The sequence below is a fragment of the Macrotis lagotis genome, chromosome 2 (genome assembly GCF_037893015.1).
Source record: "Macrotis lagotis isolate mMagLag1 chromosome 2, bilby.v1.9.chrom.fasta, whole genome shotgun sequence".
In the NCBI taxonomy this organism is placed as follows: Eukaryota; Metazoa; Chordata; class Mammalia; order Peramelemorphia; family Peramelidae; genus Macrotis; species Macrotis lagotis.
Window position 1 is genome coordinate 245857511 of NC_133659.1, and position 23269 is coordinate 245880779.

The window sequence follows — 23269 nt, forward strand, 5'->3', positions numbered from 1 at the left end:
GAAGACCATGACACAAGTCCCTTAGACTGGCTCCCTTGTTTAGTTGGGGCTATATGGGTTGGGGCCAATGAGCCAGTTCTTCCAGTTCAGCTATTAGAAAAAACAGTGGGTTTGTTCCAGCCTAGAATGCTCCAGCAAATGTTTGTGAGCCTCAGATTTGATGGAGTTAGGGTTAGGACAGTGACCCAATTGCATCAGGAAAAAGGCAATTGAATTAAATAAATTCAAGCTAAGTTTGTAAATGACTGATAGCACTTATATCATCCTCTTGGACTACCATTCCCATAAGTTCTTATAGTTATGCACTGAAGCCTGGTCCACTTGATATCTGGAATTCTATATTACTCATCAAAATAAACATCAGTTCATTATAAGTGATATATTCTTGGGACTTTTTCCATTTGAAAGTCAATGGTCATATCCTTTAGCTAGAAGTGTAATTAGACTTCCTTTACCTGCAATACACTCCATGCCATGTGAAACTTCTTATCTCAGACTTTTAACCATCTCTGCACAGAGATAATGTGATATACAGAAAGAACACTGGATTTGGGCTTAAATTGTCTTCATCTAGGAAAAAATATATGCATGATACTCTTTTTACATCATCTACAATATCCCAGTTTCCTCCAACTCCAATCTCAGACAATGAGAATGGCTCCCCATTTGCAAAGAAGGTAGTCCAACATATTATAAAATAAATTTTTAAAACAAAATTGACATGCATATTTCAATAAATACTGGTTGTAAAAATCAATGTAAATCTACAGAATCATTAAAAAATTAGGAATACAAGAGTTTATCTCTTATTCTCTCCTATAATCTCCAGATGTTACTTATTAGTATCATATTGCTTTTTTTCTGATGACTGCAAAGATTTTTAAAGTGGTCCATGGACCTTCCAAAAGTCTATTTCAATATTTCAATATATTTATTTCCGTACAATTGGTTTCCTTTGTAATCCTATATATTTATTGCATTGCATGTTTTTAAAAACATAATTTTAAGAAAGCTCCATTAGATCCATAGGCTTCACCAGGCTACCAAAAGGATCTTTAGCACAGAAAAGGTTAGGGAATAACCCCTGACTTAGTGATATGGCTCTTTCTATTATCCCTGTTGCAATGCTGACCTAAAAGCTTGACTCTTGTTTTCATAATTTGGGGGGGGGGCAAAAAACTGTCTCTGTCAAAGTAAAATTTTTTCTGTCATAGCTTCAACCTTTACTGTCAAGAGGGAAAAAAAACCTCAGAAATTTCATTTAGCAGGAGAAACAATTGCCCTATAGGAATATATTGAGTAACTCTTTTGGAGGATTTATGGAAACACATGAACATTAATAATTGACATTGATATGATACTTTTAAAGTGAAGTACTTTGAAAATATTATTTCAGTTGAGCCTCATAAAAATCCTGTAAATAAGGTGCTACAACTATTATTATCTCCATTTTAGAGTTGAGAAAAATGAGGCTCAAAGATGTTTTGACTTCCCCTGAAGTCACATATGACTTACATTGTGCCTAGGAGGTGCATACTAATATTTATTGACTGTTTGACAGCTAGCACATGTCAAAAATATGATTTGAATGCAGAATTTACAGAATCCAAGTGCAGAAACCCCTTGAATGATACCACTTAAGATGAGAAGGTATACATATTTTGAATTCCAAACAATTGGACCATTTTGATGAAATCACAGGTCCATTTATAATATTCTTTTTGGAAGAAATCAGAAGCAAGAGACAACAAGCTAAGAAAGAGGGAATGGGATATTAGGAAAAGTTTCAGTTTGATGGCAAAAACTTTGAAGCACAAACTTAAATGCTTAATAAATACTTCTTGTTTGATAGTAGAAACATTCAATATTTAGCTTTCACAAAAAAAGAGGGAATGTGGCAAACCATCATCACAGTGAGATAATTTATTTGGGTAACAGGTTCCCTTAGGGGTGAAAAAAACAAGTAGCATTCTTTTCTTGTCAGGAGAAATTGCTATATGATCCTAGCACTGGTAATAGCCATTGTACAATTATTATTATTTTGTTGTTGGGTTTTTTGGGCAAGGCAATGGAGTTATGTGACTTGTCTAAGGTCACACAGTTAGATAATATTAAGTGTTAAAAGTCGAATTCGAACTCAGATCCTCTTGACTCCAGGTGCTCTATTCACTGTGCCACCTAGCTGCCTCTTCATTATACAATTATAATATAGGTATACTTCTGTTACAGTTCTGCCCAGATGGAGTAATGCATAGAATGGTGATGCATAATCAGGATTATTTATTGATTGCCAACAATAATCAAAGCTCTAGGCCAAAAGATCTGGAGGGATACAAAGAAAAGGAAATTGTGGTCCTTTACCTTGATGAGCTTAAAATATATTGAGGGATAAAGGATACATATATGTGAAAAAGAAGAACCCATGGAGAGTTATGCAAGGAAACTAAATTAATCCCTCCTAAGGACTAGAAATTCTTAAGAATTTAGGAGGAATTGTACTGAAGTAGAAAATATATAGTCTGAGAGAGGGATAAAACAGGGCATCAGATTATTTAGGGAAAATAGAATGAAGATGATTTGGAAGAACAGTTTAGAATTGGGAACAGTTTGGGGGGGGAATTGGACATTAATTGGGTTGAAGTAAAAATTGGGTCAATGTGAAACAAATTTAAGATTAAATGATCTTTAGTGGAACTAAAGGTGAAACAAGATGGATGGAGTAGAGTTTGTTGAATAAGAATTAAATGAAATTAGATTAAATTATATAGCAAGAAGAAAATATAGAAAGACAAGGGTTTGAGTCTGAAATTGAAATCAATTTGTCAAGACTATTTCAAATAAACAATTAGTTCCTTTTCTTCCTTCCCTCTTTCCTTCCCATTTTTTCCTTTTCTTTTCTCCCCTCTCTCCCTGGAGCTCTAGAAGTAGATGCTATTAAGACAATAGTATGGTATAGTCAGTCAGTTCTGGTGGGGAAAGGTTTGGGGGATGGGAAATTTTAAAGAAAGAAAATGACTAATGATGTTCCCCCCACCCAGGATGCATTGTCTTACCCATCATAGTTTTCTCTGCATATTTCTTTCCTCATTCATCTTTATGTCCTTTTCCATTTCCTTACTCTTCTTCACAACATATCTCTCTGAATTCAGCCTGTTCACTTGTGACATTTTTTCTAGCATTTTTTTTCTTAGCAAGGCAATGGGGTTAAATAGCTTGCCCAAGGTCAGATACCTAGGCAATTATTAAGTGTCTGAGGCTAGATTTGAACTCAGGCACTCCTGACTCCAGAGCCAATGCTCTATCTACTACACCACCTAGCCACCCCTTTTCTAGCATTTATAATACCACTTGACTTCTTTGCTGTTTTGGTCCTTGTCCTTCACAGTCCCCCAAGAACACTGCTTTATCTCTCTTACATAACCTTACCTGACCCACTTCCTCAATTCTCCTTTATTAATATCCAGCTGATAAAGCAGCAATAGACTAGAAAAATCCTCATCCCAGCTACTACTATGAAATTAATTTTATTTTTTATTTAAATTTTGCCTCCTTTTTAATGTTCTTCCTATCTAGTTAACTCTATGTGGAAGAAGCAACATAATTTCCAAAGCCTGTTTACTGCCCCATGGGTAACAACAGATAAATCAGGTAATATAGGTAGCTTTAGACCTAAGAGAGGAATAGTGAAATAGAAGAAAAGACAGAAGGGTTCCTAATGATCTAGGGCCCCATTATTGGATTGAATTGGGAATAATTTAGAATTGGATCTTTGGGGAGTATCTGTATCCCCAGTAGACGATCTTTTTCTCATGGGGGTCACTAAGCTCTCTTTGGAAGGGACAGGAGCATTAGAAATGACAGTGACTTCATCAGGCCCATCAAATATTGGACAGATTGTAAGGGGTTTTTTACCACAAGACCAAAGGCAGAAGAAAGGCCGGAGAGTCTCAGAAAAGGAGGTTTGAGGGAAAGTATAAATATGTGATCCATTAGTCATGTCATAAAAGGAGATGTGTCCAGCTTCATAGTCCAAAAACACCCCTATACGCCGAGGAGGCCCTGTTAGAGGAAGGGGAGTCCGGAGTGGAGTAAGAGCCCAATATCCATTGCCATACAACTCCACAGCCCAAAACCCATTCTCAGGAGTCATGGGATCAAATCCTTTCTTTGTCACATTTTCTTTACAAATTCCTATAGCCCAATCTGTTCTATCACCCACTTCTACTTCCCAGTAGTGTTTCCCTGAGGTGAAGCCTTCTCGGCCTAGTACACAAGGCCAGGAATCGAATCTCTCTGGATTATCAGATAGCTTCTGTCTTGTGTCTTCCAACCTGATGGATTTCAAACCCTCATATAGGAAGAGATGAGGATGAGCTGTGTCTGGATCCAGAGTGACATCAACTGTAGAGAAAGTTAGAGGTCAGTGCATGCAGGCAACAAAGTTCATTTCTCTCTGAAAAGAGAGAATAAGAAGTTCATAAGACTCCCCAGGAAGATGAAATCCCATTTCATATGCTCCCAAAAGTTTTTCTCAGTCTTGACTCTTCAAAGAGGTAGAATAAAAGCTCATTTTGGGAGGGAGTATTAAATGCCACAGAAGATGTTGGTTTTAATAAGGACTACTTAGCTAGGCAAAGGTCCATGGTATATTTATTGTTTTAGTGGGAAGTTTTAAGACTTGAGTAACTAAACTCAGTTGTATTTTTTAATATGGCTTGAATCTACATCCCCAGATCCATGGGAAGGGGAAACATAAGAGAAAGGACCCCTGATCTAATAATTCCTTTCACTAGTTCCTATAACTTCATTGTCAACCACTTTCTTTTTCAACAAAAAGAGCATAGAAATGATTCACTACATCCTAGATTATAGAATCATAGTTGTAGAGCCAGGAATGATCAATTCTCATTTTATAGCTAAAGAAATTGAGAAAGAGATCAAATGACTTGTCAGGGTCCTATAGTAGACAATATCTGAGTCAGGATTCAAACTTGGGTCTTCCTGAGTGTTTTCCCTCTTTTAACTGTGGCAATCTTAGGGTTAAAGAACCCCGGGGATAAGTAGGATTCCAGTCAGAAATGAGACAGGATCACTTACCTGCATGTAACTGAGCCTTTTTCCATTCTATAATGAAACAGAAAAATGTTACTTCCACAGTAGAGAAGAAATGAATACAATTGTAAACAGAACATTGAAAAAAAAAAAGAACTTACTTAGCTCTTCCTGGAGTTTTTCTGAAAAAAGGAAGAGAAATAAATTACTAACTACGGGGAAGAGATATAGGGTTCAAGAATGGGTCAGACATACAATGGAAGATTGTCTTTTTTCTTTCTTTATTAGTGAGGAATGATCAACAAATTTAAGGAACACTTTCATTTTCTTTGTAATATTCAGGAAGTTCCTGTTGGTTCATGGCCAGACATTCAGGGTCGAAATGGACCCAGGGCATTATCTAGTTCAATTTTTTCATTTTACAGATAAAGCAGGCCCAGAAAGAATAAGTGAATTGCCCATGGTCACACAAATAGGAAATAAAAGAGCCAAGATCCAAACCCATGTCTTTTAGATCTAAACCCACTAATCTATCCACTACAAAAAGATTGTGTCTGAATTTAGGTAATTGAGGGAAATGTTTCAGAGTGGGAGGAAGAATAATAGATACATTGGTTTTATGAATTTAACTAACCACCACCCCCAACCATATATCTGCTTTTGAAAAGATTCACACATTTAATAGCTTAATTAGTGTTCTTGATCTTTTAACTTCTTTCCCAAGGCCTGAAAAGCTATCTGTTAAGTGAATTGAGGTTTATCTAACTTCTCTTTTTTATTAATCTTCATATACTCTATTTATGATTTTTCTACCTTTGTTGAAAGATTTATTCTCTTTTTCTCTTTTTTTGTTTCTATGTAGTTTCCAGATGAAAAATATGGCTCCAATAGTGAGAAGTCCAAGAGCAGTAAGAATCACAGAAATAGACATCATCCAAGGAGATAACCTTGAAAAGAAGGGACCTGAAATAAAATTCCAGAAATTTATATTTTATAAGAATTCCTTATATCCTCTAAGGAAAATTCAATTTCCTTAAGACAAAGAGACTGGTCAAAATGGTAGTGGACAAATAGAAGAGGATTGATATCAGCAGTATCTATTTTATTACTCTACTCTCTTAAGTTCTTACTCAAGTCTCACTACAATTTCTCTGGGAGTCCATTGATGGCATGAATAATTATTACTCTGTCTTTTTCTATCCAGAGATATTGCTAGTACTTGAAGTTTAGTAGGTAGGAAGGCAAAGAGAAGAATCTTGTGAATAATCTTAGAACAGACATGGTATAAAGAGTTGAAATGCGGGGGCGGCTAGGTGGCGCAGTGGATAGAGCACTGGCCTTGGAGTTAGGAGTACCTGAGTTCAAATCCAGCCTCAGACACTTAATAATTACCTAGCTGTGTGGCCTTGGGCAAGCCACTTAACCCCCTTGCCTTGCAAAAACTAAAAAAAAAAAAAAAAAAAAAAAAAAACTAAAAAATAAAAGAGCTGAAATGACCATATGGAATTGATGTCTGAATCTCTCCCTCAGTGATATATTCAGGGAAGTGGAAAGGTAAGACCCCCTTTTTTTCTCTGAATCTCTGAAGCATCTGTAACCTATGTACTGTAACCTATGTACTGTTTATAGTTCAGAACCAAAATGGAGTTGGAAATGAGTTTCTTGATCCCAGTCTTTTCTCTTGGCCTGTCTCAACAACAGCTGTTTTCAACAATTATGCATTTTTTCTCTCCAATATCTTTCAGGTAGAGACTTCTTAGTACAGAATGTTTAGAAATAAGATCACAACATCACAGTATTTAAATCTGGAAAGAACTTTAAAAATCAACTAATCCAGTGACAGAGTCCCCTTGAAATATAATTAAGAGAATCAGGAGAAGTTTTTAAAGATGAAGTCAACTGTAGCTAAGAATATGCTAATATTGGGATTAAGAAGTATTTCTTCAAGTTCATAGGATACTCAGAAGAAAATAAAATCAAAAGAAAGCACTAGGCTTTATATGAGAATTAATAATTCACATGTGTATACTGATTGAAGGTTTTAAAAGACTTTCCTTACAGGTCAGTGAGAGAGGCAGTACAATTAACTGTACTAAAGATTGAGCAAAAAGTTTCTCATTCATCAGAATTCACCTTTCTTCTTCTAGAACAGAAAATTTCATAGCCTGTTTTTGTACAGTGTGTGTTAAGAATGGCTTTAAATAAAATCTATAGTTTCTGTGAAGTGTAGTCATTTACTATTATTTCCATGTTATAGATGACCAAACTCAGAGGGGCTCAAAAAAGTTCAATGGCTTGCTTACCCATAGTTTCACAGCAAAAGAGAGCGATTCATGATTTCTTGAATTCATGTCTTCTGACACCTGCCTTCTCTAGCTCATCTGACTTCTTGAACAAAACATTAACATAAAAGACCCCAATATTCTTAAAAATGATTAAAGATACTTGATTTAGATTATTTTATTTCCAGTAATGGGAATAAGTTACATTGAATCATCTAACTCTCAACTATTCCCTTTATCAATTACCCTTAAGTCTACCATTCCCTATGAGTTAGGGGACATAGATGAAATAGTTATTAAGGAAAATATATGTAGTATAAATTCAAGACATTTTTTATTTGAAATTATTTGAATGATATGTGAACAACCTAGGTTGTTTTCTGGGTCATATTATAAACAAATGAGTCAACTAATATGGACTGAAAATTAAACATACTAATATGCTTATTAGCTCTCTAAGAGAATTCTTCAAAGACAAGATATATTTAATACAATATAAGCATAAAATGTGATAATTAAAAACTAGAAGGAAGACATTTTTGAGATGCAACTTTTTCTTGCTAGCAACTTTTCTTGCTAGAATCTGAGATTTCTTTAATTCCTCTATATACATTATCAAATCCAAGAGAATCATGATTGTCTAAAGGGAAATATGATTAGAAATGGTATTTGGAAAGTGGAGTTAAGAACAAGAAAGAACGAACTTTTCTCCTATTCTATAGAGATTCTTGGTATTCTTGTGATCAAAATTTCATCTTATTTTGTATTCTATATATCTAACTATGTGTTAATGCAAATAAAGCTACCTGTAATCTGTCTAAAGAAGAGATCAATCTATTTCTGGTTTCATTGAGAAAAGGGTCCAAAGAAGAATTTGAGTTGAAAGACAAGGGATTGTAAATGAAAATGAAATAATTATAGAATTATGAAGAAAGTCAAAGATTGAATTAGGAAGAGAAATTTAAAAGGACTTAGGAAGTTGAAAGAAGATGAAGGGGAGGGGCAGCTAGGGGGCGTAATGGATAAAGCACCAGCCCTGGAGTCAGCAGTACCTGGGTTCAAATCTGGTCTCAGACATTTAATAATTACTTAGCTGTGTGGGCAAGCCACTTAACCCCGTTTGCCTTGTAAAAACCTAAAAAAAAAAGATGAAGGGGATTCAAGCAGAAGTAAAAGGAAGTTAATAAGAAAAAATAAGTAGACAAATGGATAAAACAAGTTAAGAAGTTCATAAAACAAGCTTTCAGAAGCAGTTTCATAATACTAGGACTTTAGGGAAGTTACTGTCAAGTCCATATAATAAATTGATAAACTTATTTCTGGCAAATATAGAGTATAAGAAGAATTTTGTGGAGACATGAATAGATAATGTGATGTTTATATTTCTTCCATTGTCAAGTATTTATTTATACTCAAAAGGCAGCTGGTCTCCCTCCTCAGAAGGGCTAAATAAAAAATATGAGATTCTTTCTCATGTTTTTTTCTGAGGAAGTAGCAATTTGCTCTCCAATAAATGGTAATGTAATTTCACAAGTGCTGTAAGAGGAGAGTTCATTGAGAAAAAAGGTCAAGTAATAGGATGAATAGTGATGGTTAATATTTCTTGATCCGACAACAAAGCTTGTTTATTGTCTTTGCAGGAAATGTGTATAGGATTTGACATAGAACCTCCAAAATACTCTAAAACTGGATGATCTCTACCTAATTTTGGCAAAATGTTCATTTGGTTTTAGAAGCCAAACTTGCTGAGTATTAAATGCACATTTTCCCTGTACTAATATTAATATTAATATTCTTATTCAAATCCATCAGACACAGAAGGTAGAGCAATAAAGTGTCCTGTCCAAAAGTAAAGCATTAATCCACTGAGGTTTTTCTCTGACTGAGAAAAAAAAATGAATAGTGACAAAACTAAAACAAAACTCCAGATAGGCACATAAAAATTAATACCTTCACTCCCCTAAAGTCCACACTGGTGTCAAAGGGAGCTTGTCTGAAGTGATGACAGGGGACCAAGGGAACAAAGCTTTTTCCCAAACTAATTTGGTTTTATAATAAAAGGTCTACTGACCAAGAATAAAGGAAGGATAATAACTCCATTCTCTATTCCAATCAGATCATCTCTCAAGTATTTTGCTTATTTGGGGGGCACTGTATTTCAGGAAGGGTATTGATGAACTGGACAATTTCCAGAGGAGGGCAATAAGGATGATCTTGATAGCCTTGAAACTGTTATATGAAGATTGAGTGGAAGAACTTAGGATGCTCAATTTCCAGAGAAGAAAAAGTTTTGGGGGAAATAGTGGTTGTCTTCAAATAGTTAAGGGTTATTGAATAGAAAGAAAATTGAATTGATTATTCTTGGCACCAGAGGGGAGAAACAGAATCAAAGTGTAATAGTTACAAAAAGGCAAATTTAGACTTGAGACCTTTCCTAATAATTAGAACTAGTCAGAAGTGAAATAGTTTGCCTTGTAAAGTAGTGGATTTTTCCTCAATGGGGGTCTCTAAGCAAAGTCTATATACCATTTATGGAATATGCTGTAGAGAGATTCTGTTTTCAGGTATAGACTTCAGAGGAAAACTTCTGAAGTCCCTTTCAGCTCTGAGATTCTATGATTTTATGAAATTAGAATATAGAAGTCACAGAAGTCACAGAAAATGGACGCAAGAATTATAGGAGACATTTTATGGAAATTAGATGACCAGGAGAGTTTTACAATTTTAAGAGAGTGGTCAATTAGGACTGGAATTCTCTTTTGCAGACAGACTGTGCAGAACTAGTAAGAAAAGCTTCTCCCTTTGTGGTCAGGCAAGCTTAGGACTGCATCTAGCCTGAGCTAAAGGTGAGAGCAAGGTAAGAATGAACATCCCAGGTGGCTAGGGTAAATGATACTTATGTCAAGAAGAATCTCACATGCCTTTTCAATCAAATTACCAAAAAATTATTTTTCAGAGCTAGAAAAATAGTAACAAAATTCATCTGGAGCAATAAAGGGTCAAAGATATCAAGGGAATTGATAAAAAAAATTAAAAAGGAAGGTGATCTAGCTATAACAGAACTAAAACCATATTATGAAGCATCAGTCTTCAAAACTGCCTGGTACTAGTTAAGAAATAGAAGAATGGAGTTGTAGATTAGAATAGGTACAAATGAAGCAGTAGTAAATGACTATAATAATCTATTGTTTGACAAACCCAAAGATTCCAGCTTTTGGCACAAGAACATTGTATTCAACAAAAGCTGCTACAAAAACTGGAAAATAGTATGGCACAAACTAGGCATAGACCTATATCTCACACTCTATACCAAAATAAGGTCAAAATTGATACAGGATTGAGATATAAAGGGTGATAACATAATTAAAAGAATAAGAGCACCAAACAAGGAATAGAAAACATTATAAATTGCAAAATGGATGATTTTTCTATGTTAAATTAAAAAGGGTTTGCATTAATAAAACCAAAGCAGCCAAGATTAGAAGGAAAATAGAAAACTGGGAAACAATTTCCACAGGTAACATTTCTTATAAAAGACTCATTTCTAAAATATATAGACAACTGAATAAAATTTGTAAGATTACAAGGCATTCCCCAATTGATAAATGCTCAAAAGAGATGAGAAGACAGTTATCAGATGAAGAAATTAAAGATATACATATATATATATATATATATGAAAAGATACTCCAAATCATTATTTTTTTAATTTTCTTTTTTTATTTAAGGCAATTGACCAAAGGTCACAAAGCTAGGTAATTATTAAGTGTCTGTGGTCAAATTTGAACTCAAGTCCTCCTGACTCCAGGACTGGTGCTCTATCCACTACACCACCGAGCTGCCCTTCCAAATTGTTATTGATAAGAGAAAGGCAAATTAAAACAACTCTGAGAAACCACCTCACATTTCCTAGATTGGCTAAGATGACTAAAAAGGAAAATGATCGACGTTGCAGAGAATGTAGGAAAATTGGGACATTAATGCACTGCTGGTGGAGTTGTGAACTGATTCAACTATCCTGGAGAGCAATCTGGAACTATGTCCGAAGAGTAATAAAAACTGATCATAGCCTTTGACCCAGCAATACCAATATTAGGTCTATATCCAAAAGAAATGATAGAAAATGAGAAAAATATCACATGTTCAAAAATATTTTTAGCAGTTCTTTTAGTAGTGACAAAGAATTGGAAATTGAGGAGATGTCCGTCAGTTGGGGAATGACTGAACAAGTTATGGTATATGAATGTTATGGAGTACTATTATTCTTAAAGAAATCATGAGTGGTCAGACTTTAGAGAAAAACACAGAAATAATTATGTGAAATGATGCTAAATGAAGGGAGTAAAACTACAAGAGCATATATATATATATATATATGTGTATATATATATACATATATATATATATATGTATAAACATTGTGAGATGATAAACTATGATGGCTGTAACTCCTCTCAGCAGTAACACTTGCTATGAACAATGCCATCCACATCCAAGAGGGAAAAAAACCCCCATGGAATTTGAATGCATACTTTTTAAAATTTTCTCTTATGTTTTTCCTTCCTTTATCATATTCTTTTTCTTTCCTTTTAGTTCTAATTCCTCTTCTATGAAATGACTAATTTGTAAATACGTTAAACACAAAAGGATATATACAACTCTTATCAGACTGTTTACCACCATGGGGGAGGGGGAGAAAAGGGAGAGTGGTAGAAAAATATAGAACTCATAAATTTGCAAGTAGATGAATGTTGAAAAACTGCCATTGTATGCAAATGGAAAAGTAAAACAAAATTTCAATTAAAAAAGAAAAGAAGGGGCTCACTAGAAAGAGATTTGTCTCTGGAAAAATGTGTTCTATTTTTTTTCCAACCTATTACAATAGTCTTGCTGTAAAAGTAAACATAATTCCCCCCACAAATACACAAAGAGAAACCTCAAGTAAAATAAAGTGAAAGGAAAAAAGTGTGCCATAGTCTGTATTTAGATATCATCAGCTCTGTCTTTGGCATGGATAGCTTTCTTTATCATCAGAGAAATTACTTCACTATTTTTCCCTCTGTTGGAAAGATGTGTTTTATACCAAAAGATCTCTACTTTAAATGATTTTCTAATCTAACCAGCACTGAATTCTTTATTTAGTTTGTGAATAGTTTTGTGCTCTTAGAAATCGTCACAGTTTTGCATGAACTGATGCTGAGTGAGATGAGCAGAACCAGAAAAAGATGAGCAGAACCAGAAAAACATTGTACACCCTAACAGCAACATGGAGGTGATGATAAACCTTGATGAACTTGCTCATTCCTTCAATGCAACAATCAGGGTCAATTTTGGGTTATCTGCAATGGAGAATACCATCTTTATCCAGAGAAAGAATTGTGGAATTTGAACAAAGACCAAAGACTATTACCTTCAATTTAGAAAAAAAAAACCCATTATCTTATGTATTCTTCCTTAAGGATAAGATTTCTCTCTCATCACATTCAACTGAGATCAATCTATATCATGGCAGCAATGTAAAGACTAACAGATGGCCTTCTGTGGTGGTGGTGGGAGGGAAGCAAGAATGGGGAGAAAATTGTAAAACTCAAAATAAATAAAATCTTTCTTAAAAAAAATGAAATCTTCACAGTTGTAGTAATGTAATAGTGACACATTCAAGACAGCTAACTCTGCAGTAGTATAAAGGGAAGTCTGAGTTTCCATTACTATAGCCAGGAAGGTCTCGCAAGTCTTCAGGTGGTTGTCAGTTAAAGAATTTTGTTTTATCAATTCAACATAACTGGAACTTAGAAAATAACTAACCTGGTATTGAAATCCTTACCACCTTCTCCAGATTGAGAAGAGGGTTTCGAATGGAACAAGATGCACTCCCCACAGAATGGTCTCTGATAACCACAAAGGCTTCTACAGTAATAAGGCCATCTCCATTAGGTGTCTGGGATACCGACAAAAGTGGTAATATCTCTCCCTTTAGATCTTTCCATAGCACCTGAGGCACCGGGTACCATCCAACTGATGTGCACTCTAGGAGGATGCCTTCATCTCCATAAGTTTCCATACGAATGTGAGGATCAGAGCCCATACCTGAAGAGAGAAAAATTCATCTAAATTCTTTAGTAGATCTATTGGGAGTGAGGGGTGAAAGGAAAGAAGGGAGGAAGGGAATTCTTAGAGTCATAAATCTAGTGATATATGTTAGTCATAAATACATACCTAATAGCAATGACCTCCCTCCCGAAGGGGTGTTGAGAATAAGGAGTCGAGCCACCACTGCCTTATGCCTCCAGCTCAATTTGCTTCTACATATATACTGTTAGGTCTTCCAGGGTAGAACAAAGAAAATGAGGGAATGGGGGTGCACAAATGGTGTACATGCAGTGTCTTGCATTACAGAATAAGGGGGTACGTTGGGGGAGGTGGTAAAACACAGCTGTGTCCTGTGCCTTTGGGCTGTGGGGCAGAATGACCAGCTCCCAAGGACTCAGGTGACCTTATCTCTCAGGGTGGCATGCCAGCTTCTGAGACTGTCCAGGTGGTGGGACCTCCCACACCCATTCATTACACCTACCCCTAATCACAGCAATTTACCTCAGGCTATTAGTAACTCAAGAACTGAAAAGGACTCCATACTTCATTTACTCTTCACTCCTTATTTCCATTGGTCTGAATCTGGGGTTACAGTGGAGAATCAATCAAGATTCTATTAAATGTCTACTAGTTCAGTGCTAGGTAAGATATATAAGAAACATTTAAGGTAGGGTCTGTGCCCTTAGGTAACTTATGAGTTGGGAGAAATTAGCATACTACACATGAAGCAACTAGAAAATAATTAAATGCTAACCTGAGTTGATGTTGATTAAAAATATAAATGAGTCAGAAACAGAAATTAACATGGGTGGGAATGGTCAGGGTTGTTGGCAACATGATTTGATCTGGTCCTTGAAAAGGTTTTTAGAAGGAATATTATTTCTCATTTCAGTTTTGCTCATACAGTTTAGGGATCATCAAATCATAGTAGCATACTTCAACTGAAAAATCACATTTTAAGTTGACTAAACCTCTCAAAGATTGAATCTGAAAACCTAATATGATAATGTCACAGAGAATTTTCTCTCTTCTCCATAGGGCAGAAATGAAATAGAATAAACAAATAGAAGATACAGGAAAAGAATCCTTGAAATAGAATAGAAAGGTAGAAAATTAAAAAGAAAAAATCTGAAAATAAAATGTTCCACAAGGCTTTTTGCTGGATCCACTTTTTTCCCTCTATAGTATTTCATATGGTGATCTCATCAGCTCCTATGGATTCAATTATTATCTTTAACTCATAATTCTAAGATCTTCATATTCAACCCTAATATTTCTCCTAATGCCCAGATCCAAATCTACAAATGCATATGACTTCTTAAACTAGAAATCCCATAGATATCTTAAATTCAGCATGTCTAAAACAAAACTAATTATATTTAAATCCAATCTTTACTTCTGTCCAACTTCCTTATTTTAGCCAAGTGTACTGCCATTATCCCAAGCACTCAGTTTTGAAAGCTAGATGGCTTCCTTGATTCTCTCTCACTCCTTTTTATTTAATCATAATCCAATACCAAATTCTGTCAATTTTAACTTTGTAATACCACTCATAAAAGCCTTCTTCTCTTCTCTGACACCACTCTATCCCTTGTGCAGGTCATATCTAGACTGTTGCAATAGAGGGCTGTTTGGTTACTAGTCAGAACTCTCTTCCTACTCAAGTCAATCCTCTACTCAGCTGTCAAAGTAATTTTCCTAAAGCATAGGTCTGACCATGTAACACCCCTCCTCCCCCAATTCAATAAACTCCTATAACTCCCTATCACTGATAGGTTCAACTACAGAATCTTCTATTTGGAATTTAATGTTCTTCAAAACCTGCCCCGCCCCAAACTTTCCAGTCTTCTTACACCTTAGATCTATTCTTTCAGTGTTGTAACATGGAACCTCTTACCCTCTTTTTCTTGGAACAAGATACTCTATCTCCTGATTCTAATAATTTTTACTGGCTGTTAGCCTCTCCTCTCTGCCCCTTGGCTGAAATTTCTTCAAGTTCTAGTTTAAATGACAGCATCTACCAGAAAGTCTTTCCCAATCTCTCTTGATTCTAGTACCTTTCTTCAGGTGATTATTTTCAGTTTATCCCATATATAATTTGTTTGTACACAGTTATTTGCATATTGTCTTCCTCATTACAATTATGAGCTCCTCAAGAGCAGGGACTATCTTTTACCTCTCTATGTATCCCCAGTGCTTAGCATAATGTCTAGCAGATAGTCGGTACTTAATAAATATTTAATGACTGAGAAGCAAATGGAGTTTGATATTTGTCCAGCATAGGTCTCATGAAGTGACATCTGCTCCTCTCCCAGGCCATCCTGGGAAATAGAAATAATATTCCTGCATTCCTTAATAATTAAATATTCAAATGAATCTATAATCTCATCAATTTAGAAATTCCCTCCAAAGATGCAGATCCAGACTTATCCATGACTGCCAATCCTGCGGGACTCTTGTCCATGTCTAAAAGTTCATTGGAGGGGAGGGTCTACTCAACATGGTAGAGAGCTTCCTCTCTTTCTGAAATTTTGGGGTATCAGTGGAGCCCTCTGGCCATCCACTTATATAATCCCTTGCTTTTGCTTTATGAACAGTCCATCTTCTCTTTCTGTGACATGACCCTTTAATGTCATTGATTTGTTCTGTTCTTCAGAGTTTTTGGTTATATGACAGACTGCACACCTATCATGTATCTTTCCATTTCCATCTGTACAATCCTGCTCTTCAAAGATCATGATGTTCCAGGTTTCACCACCATGTAGCAACACAGGTGAAAATCTTTATTTTGAAAAGATGTGCCTTTTCTGGAAATAAGGCTACTGGTGATAGTCTAGATATGGCCTTGACCATTTAGGTGTAATTGAGGCACCAGAGTATTGCAACTGAGCAGAGAAACAATATGCTACTTTTGGTGACAAAATTGCCACATTACAGTAAAGTTAATCTGTTTCTCAATGATCTAAATTGTCAGTAAGGTTTTTATGGCAATAATCTTTCTTTTTTATTTAATTATATTTATTTAAGGCAATAGGGTTGAGTGACTTGCCCAAGGACACACAGTTAGGTGATTATTAAGTGTCTGAGGTTGGATTTGAACTCAGGTCCTCCTGACTCCAGGGCTGGTGCTCTATCCATTGCACACCACCTAGCTGCCCTTGCAATAATCTTTTGACAATAGAATTAAACAAGATTATGAAAAATTGTTTTGATTCAGCTACTCTACCACTAACCTACTTGTTGATGATTAGATAGAACCTCACATTGAGTACCAATATTATGTTAAAAGTTTGTTTATAATCTGAAAATTGTGATTCTTACAGATAGTCTTAAACAGACCCTTTCTGCTCCCTTTCCCCACTAACTCTGCCACTATTCCTGTGGGAGGGAAACATGTAGTACTTAGGTCCATTTTTTATTTTTCCTATTTCATAGATTGCTTCAGTGTCATTCTATGATTAGCTGGGCTGATACTTAGAAACCAATTTCTTCTATTCTTAGGTATACTCTTCAACCCTTTCTAAAGACAATGGAACTATAGCATGTACTTCTCTGGACTCTTAAACCCTTTCTAAAGACAATGGAACTTGTAGAGCATGTGCTTCTCTGGCAAAACCTTTAAGAGTCCAGAATCATGTATGAGGTATCTGTCATGATAAAACATCACAGTAGGACTTTTGGTGGAGAATTAATTTCATTCTACATTTGAAATTGGAATTTCAAAGCAATTCAAAAAATAAATAATACTCAATAATATCCAATTCATCTACAGGATTCTCTCCTTTTTCATTTCCACCTAATGATTTCCTTCAAGTCTCAGTTAAAATTCCATTTTCTGTAAGAAGCCTTTCCCAGTTTCCATTAATGCTACCCTGAGATAATCCCATAATAGGATACTTCAACTTACCTATTGACTCTCCCTTAAACTCCCTGACCATTTCTTCAACCTACTCATTTCCCACCTCAACAACCCACAAAGATAGTTATGACCTTCATCTTGCCATCACCTACATTCTTACTCCTTCCAGATTCAATAATTCTAAAATCCTCTCATTTTTCACCTCTCCTTTTGCCTTCCCTTACAAAATGCTACTTTTCAACCACAACATGATCTCTATTTCTTTGACATCTTAATTCTCTCTCTGACCATCTCCCTTGCGCTAGCTAGTCTCCTCCTCTTTTTCCCATCTTAATCCATTGGTGAACCAACTAAACTCTCCAACACTCTCCTCTCCTGAATCCCTAACCCTCTTATCACATCATTGATTATATATTGCCAAGTCTCAGCCTCAGATCATTCTTTCTATATTGTCACCTACACATATACTGCTGAATGAAGGTGAAGAAAATCAGTCTGGGTCTATTACAAATTTCTGTCATACAACTTCAACTGGCCATTCATAGTTGCTTGGTAATATTACTATTGTCATTGTTGTTCAGTTATATTCAATTTCATAACCACATTTGGAGTTTTCTTGGCAAAGTTAGTTAGGTGGTTTGCCATTTCCTACTCTAGTTCATTTTATAGATGAAGAAACTGAGGCAAAGGGGGTTAAATGACTTACCTAGGACATATAACTAATAAGGGTCTGGGGTCAGATTTGAGTTCATATCTTCTTGACTCCAAGCCCAGCACTCTATCTACCTGTGCCACCTAGTTGCCAAAATATTACTATACCTCTTCTATGTACTCAGGATTACAGTCTCCACAATGGCTCTTCCAAACTTTTTCAATCCTCTTCAAAATTCCCATGGCTTCCCATCCCCTCAACCTCTCAGCTGAGATCCTTGCTACATATCTTGCAGAAAAAATTGAGACATCACTTTGAGCTCTCTCTTCTCCTCCTCTTCCTAATCTTCTAGTAGTCAGATGTCTTCTGTTATTATCTCCTCCTTCATTCCTGTCTCACACAGTGAAGTAGCCTTACTTCTTATCAAGGCTAACATCTCTACATGTTCAAATAATCCCTTTCCATTCTTTTATCTCCACCAGATTTTTCCTCTGTCATTTCCACTGTATCACTTATTTTCAATCTCTTCCTTTCTATTGGTTCATCCTCTACTGCCTAAAAATATGCTCATGCCTCTCCAAAACTGAAAATACCCTTCCTGATCCTTCCATCTCCACTACAATATACAATAGGTGTCTCTACTTTTTTTTCTCACTCTCTTCTTAATCCCTTAAAATCCAACTCTTGATCTTATCATTCCACTGAAACTGCTCTTTCCAAAGTCACCTCTTAGAAGTCAGATGGATGGCCCTTTTAAAAACCTTATTCTCCTTGACCTCTCTACAACCTTTGACCTTATTGATCACTCTTTGATCCTTATTGATCGTCTTTAAAACTCTATTTTCTCTAGATTTTTAGGACACCACTCTCTCCTAATTTTCCTCTACTTATCTAACTGTTCTGCAGTCTCCTTTGTTGAATCCTCACCCAGATTATTTCCTCTAACCATAGAAATCCCATGGGGTTTTGCCCTTTTTCCTCTACATTGTTTCACTTCATGATCTCATCAGCTCCCATGGATTCAATGACCATCTCTATGTTTACCCCAACTTCTCTTTTTACTTCTAATCTTTCATCTTGAACTGTCTTTTATATATCTTGAACTGAATATTCAGTTGACATCTTAAACTAAATATGTTCAAAACAAAATTCATTTTCTTTCCCCTAAACTTTTCCCACTTTCTACCTTCCCCATTACTGTAGAGGGTAACACCATTCTCCCAGTCCCTCAGGCTCACAACCTAAGAGTCATACTAGATTCTTTACTATCTCAAATCCTGTGTATCCCTTATCCCCACCCCCCTTCTAAATCCAATCTATTGCTAAGGTCTGTCTACTGCACCTCTGCAACCCTCCCCAAATATGCCCCCTAGTACAAGTTCTCACTATCTGATAAATGTACTATTTCAATAGCCTGCTAGTGGATTTGCCTGCCTCAAATCTCTTATTACTAAAATTCATACTCCATTCATTCACCTAAGTGATTTTCCTAAAGCATGAATCTGACCATTTTACTCTCCTACACAATAAACTCCAACAGTTCCCTATCACCTCCAGGAAAAAATGCAAGTGAATCTGTCTGGCATTCAAAGTCCTTCAAAACCTAGTGCCCTCTTAATTGTCCAGTCTTCTTACATCATACTCCTGACCTTATACTATTTGAATCAGTGACCCTGGCCCCCTGGCTGTTCCAAGAACATTCCATCTCTTGACTTGAGGCATTTTCTCTGACTGTACCCTGTGTCTAGTATGTTCTCCCTCCTCAACTTTGCCTACTGACTTCCCTGGCTTTTTTTAGGACCCAACAAAAACCCCATCTTTTACAGGAAATCTTTCCCAACTCTTCATAATTTTAGTGCATTCCTTCTATTAATTCTTTCTTACTTATCCAGTATTAAATGATGATGATGATGATATTCTCCAAGAAGACTATGACATCATGGGAGGTGATGCCATGACAAGCACATGAATTGGATTTGAGTGAGGGGGTGCTGTGCTAAGTCACCAGCCCCACTTTCTCCTCCAGAACTATCTAGGTCCAGTGACCAGATATGAATCAGGATGACTGGAGATGGCCCTGAATGTGAGGAAATCAAGGTTAAGTGACTTGCTGAAGGTCACATGGTAAGTGTCAAATGTCCTGTCCTCCTGACTCCAAAGCCAGTGCTCCATCTACTGTCTAGCTGCCCCTCTTGTATTAAATAGAATATATTTGTATATATTTCTTCACTATCTCTCCCATTAGATTGTAACTTCTTGAGGCCAAGAACTATCTCAATTCTTTTGGTAGTTCCAGACACACAGTGACTGGCATGTACTAGGGGCTTATTAGTTTATTGATTGATTTCCAATTTGTCTTGCAAATATCCTATTTGTACAAAGATATTTACATGCTATCTATTCCCTTAGACTGTGATCTCCTTGAGAACAGGGTTTGCTTTTGCCTTTTTTAAAAATTTCCAACAATTAACATAGTGCCTGGGATATAGTAGGAACTTAATAAATACTTGGTATTGATTTATTTTATCATTTTACTCTGAATTTTACTTTGCAACCAAAAGACATAACTGATAACTTGTCCTCCTCTAGTTCAGATTCAGAAACTCTTTGGGCTTATTATTTCTTATTTCTTGCTGCCTTGATGTATTAACCAACCTAGTAAAATTCTTCTCCCCCCTCCCCCTTATACCCCCACCCCCTAGCCTGGCCAAAGCTAATCAAAAGGATATATATATAAATATATATATATATATATATAATATATATTATATTATATATGTATGTATATTTTATGTATATATATATATGTATATGTATATGTATTATGACCTAAAAATACTTCAGATTACCTAAAAAGGTCCAGGCTACATTCTGGACTTACATATTTTCCCCTAAGAAGATAGAGGAAAAAATGCTACTTAAAGTATTTTTAAGGTTTAAAAACATCAACTGATAAGACAACAATAATTTTGTTTTTTGAAGTATTAAAGAGTAAAAAGGAGTGAAAATAAGGATTTATTAAAAACCTACTATGTTCCAGATACTATGCTAAGTGCTATATAAATATGGTTTCATGTGGTTCTTACAACAGACTTGAGAGGTAAGTGTTATTGTCATCTCCATTTTACAATTGAGGAAACTGAGGTAGAAGTGTGATTTGTCCAGAGTAATACAGTTTGTAAGAATTTGAGGCCAGATTTGAATTTACATCCTCCTGACTCCAGGTCCAGTGTTCTAGCTACCATGTTACCTAAACAATGAATGCTGCTCTGGTTTTATTTACAACCTGCAACTTTTACAAAAAGGTTGTAACACTGAAAGTTTGGGGGGGGGGAATGTAAACAGAGCTTTAAACTGGCTTCATGACATCCTTCCTCTATTATGAGTTTTCATTTCTCCCTAATCCTTATCTTCTCTACATTGTATCACCATCCTCTTATTTCAGTCATGACCTTATTTGCAGCATTTCGTGGTTCATTTTCGATATGCATGTTCTTGAAAACAGATTTTATGGGAGCCAGAAAAGCACAAACTATTGAAACAAACATGAAAATTTATTTGATTATTATCTTCAGAACAGTTTTCTCTCACTGAGAAGTAATGAGGTAAGATTAAAGAACTTCTAGACTTCCCATTCCATTGGACTCCCTTCCTCTTACTCTGCTCTCTTCTCAGATTCTCTTTGCTCAATATTCAGGTTAACCTTTAAGCATTGTGACATGTCCTGGAACTAAAAGATAATTCTGGACATAAATTTGAGAATTTACATTCAGATTAAGCCTTGGAAATGAAAAGGATATCTTTTGGGTCCCTCTAGGGAAAAATCACTGAACAAAAATGAAATAACTCACTTGCCACCTTCAGCTCTATGACAGCTTCTTCATACATTTGGTCATCTTTAAAAAAGCAGCGATATTGTCCATCATCGGAAGCTCTGACATTATGGATTATAACAGCCACATTCCCCTCAGTGATATTTTCTTGAACAAATGTTGTCCTTCCTTGATACTCCTTAATTTGCTCTCCTTGATTCTTTCCTTTTTGATATACAAACACAGCTGGAGAGATCTTATTTCTATACCATCTCAGTTCCATATTCTCAGCACTTACATTGGGTGAGAGATGACAGGGTAAATCAATATCTTCCCCAACCATGACCAGGATGGGTTCAGCAGGTCCAATCACATCGAACCTAGCTATTTAACAAAGAGATAGAGGAACTCAGAATGGAAACATGAGGGATAAAATACACAATACATTTATGAATCACCATATGTTATTCCTTAGAAATCCCCAAGGCATTTTGGACTTTTTAACTTTTCTCTTTGGAAAGATAATACTTAAACTGGAAGCCAACATGGAGTTGTCATCCTTTTGAGAAATCTCTACAGAGCAAGAAAGAAAAGAAAATCTTACCTGAGTCTAGCATGGGCAACTGGAAGAAGAAGAATATCAGATATCTGGACTGCGAGGAGATTGGGAAAGCCACCATTGTTGCTAACAGTAGAGGTACTGCTGATGAATCAGTCAGGAACCAAAACCTAAAAAGTTCATTTAGGAAAAAGAATCTGGGACTGGAAGTGGAGGGAGTGTGGGAGGTGAAGGGTAAAAGCAAATTTAAAGCAAATTTTTTTTTGCCATTTCAAGGGATAGTCCTCCAAATAACTCTTTTCCCTCTTCAATTATAATTGCTTCACAATTAGTACCTCAAGACTCCAATCCCTCCATCCTTTTCTTAGTTCACAGCCTCATCAATTCCCTTATTTAAGTAAAGCTTCAAACAACCCTAAACTCAAACAAAACTCAAGTAAATTTGCAGAAGAATTTTTGGGGAAGAAAGAAAGGAAGAAAGGAAAACCCTGGGGTGGGTTGAAAAGGAGAATTTATAAAAGAAAAGAAAATTTGAAGGAAAATCACTGTGAAAATTGATGTCAATAAAATATCACTAGTGAAGAAGAGGATGGTATTGAAAGCAAAACTGGAGGAGGAAATGGGAGAAGCAAGATGAGCACTCCAGATGTGGGTGGTTATAAAGTAACAAAAAGAAGTTTAGGGAAAAACAAAGGGAAAGAGAAAATAATAGTCAAAAGGAGTGAGGTTCTCTGAAAAATATCTCTGTGGAAGGAAATATAAGGGTGACACTTATTTTTCAATATTTGAGGGTTATGGAAGAAACACAGATACTGACCTGATAGATCATAAAGGAAATCTTGGAGTGGCCTCCTGACCAGAGATCCAAATGAAAAAGCTGTAGTCCATGTGTGAAAAGGTAAAAGAAATCAGGAAAAGGAAGGGGGAAGTACTTTACTTAAAAAGAACAATGCACTTCTTTAC

At 35.8% G+C, this 23269-nt stretch overlaps 1 protein-coding gene across 1 annotated transcript; it reads right to left on the minus strand.

Annotated features, from left to right (window-relative positions):
• Positions 1-1953: 1953 nt before the first annotated feature.
• BTN1A1 (butyrophilin subfamily 1 member A1) lies at positions 1954-22527 on the minus strand. Its single transcript, XM_074220682.1, has 7 exons — positions 22352-22527; positions 21787-22131; positions 13140-13421; positions 5866-6015; positions 5214-5234; positions 5098-5124; positions 1954-4401 (listed from the first exon to the last, which is right to left on the minus strand). Exons 1-7 carry the CDS (start codon positions 22425-22427, stop codon positions 3713-3715), a joined length of 1590 nt encoding a protein of 529 aa, XP_074076783.1. The 5' UTR covers positions 22428-22527; the 3' UTR covers positions 1954-3712.
• Positions 22528-23269: the final 742 nt, after the last annotated feature.

Coding starts and splice junctions, on each gene's coding strand:
- BTN1A1 (XM_074220682.1), bottom strand. CDS start 22,427: ATGGTGGCTTTCCCAATCTCCTCGCAGTCCAGATATCTGATATTCTTC. Junction 13,422..21,786: donor CATAGAGCTGAAGGTGGCAA/GTGAGTTATTTC, acceptor TTCTCTCTTCAG/GTATGGGCTCTGATCCTCAC. Junction 5,125..5,213: donor AAAACTCCAGGAAGAGCTAA/GTAAGTTCTTTT, acceptor GTTTCATTATAG/AATGGAAAAAGGCTCAGTTA.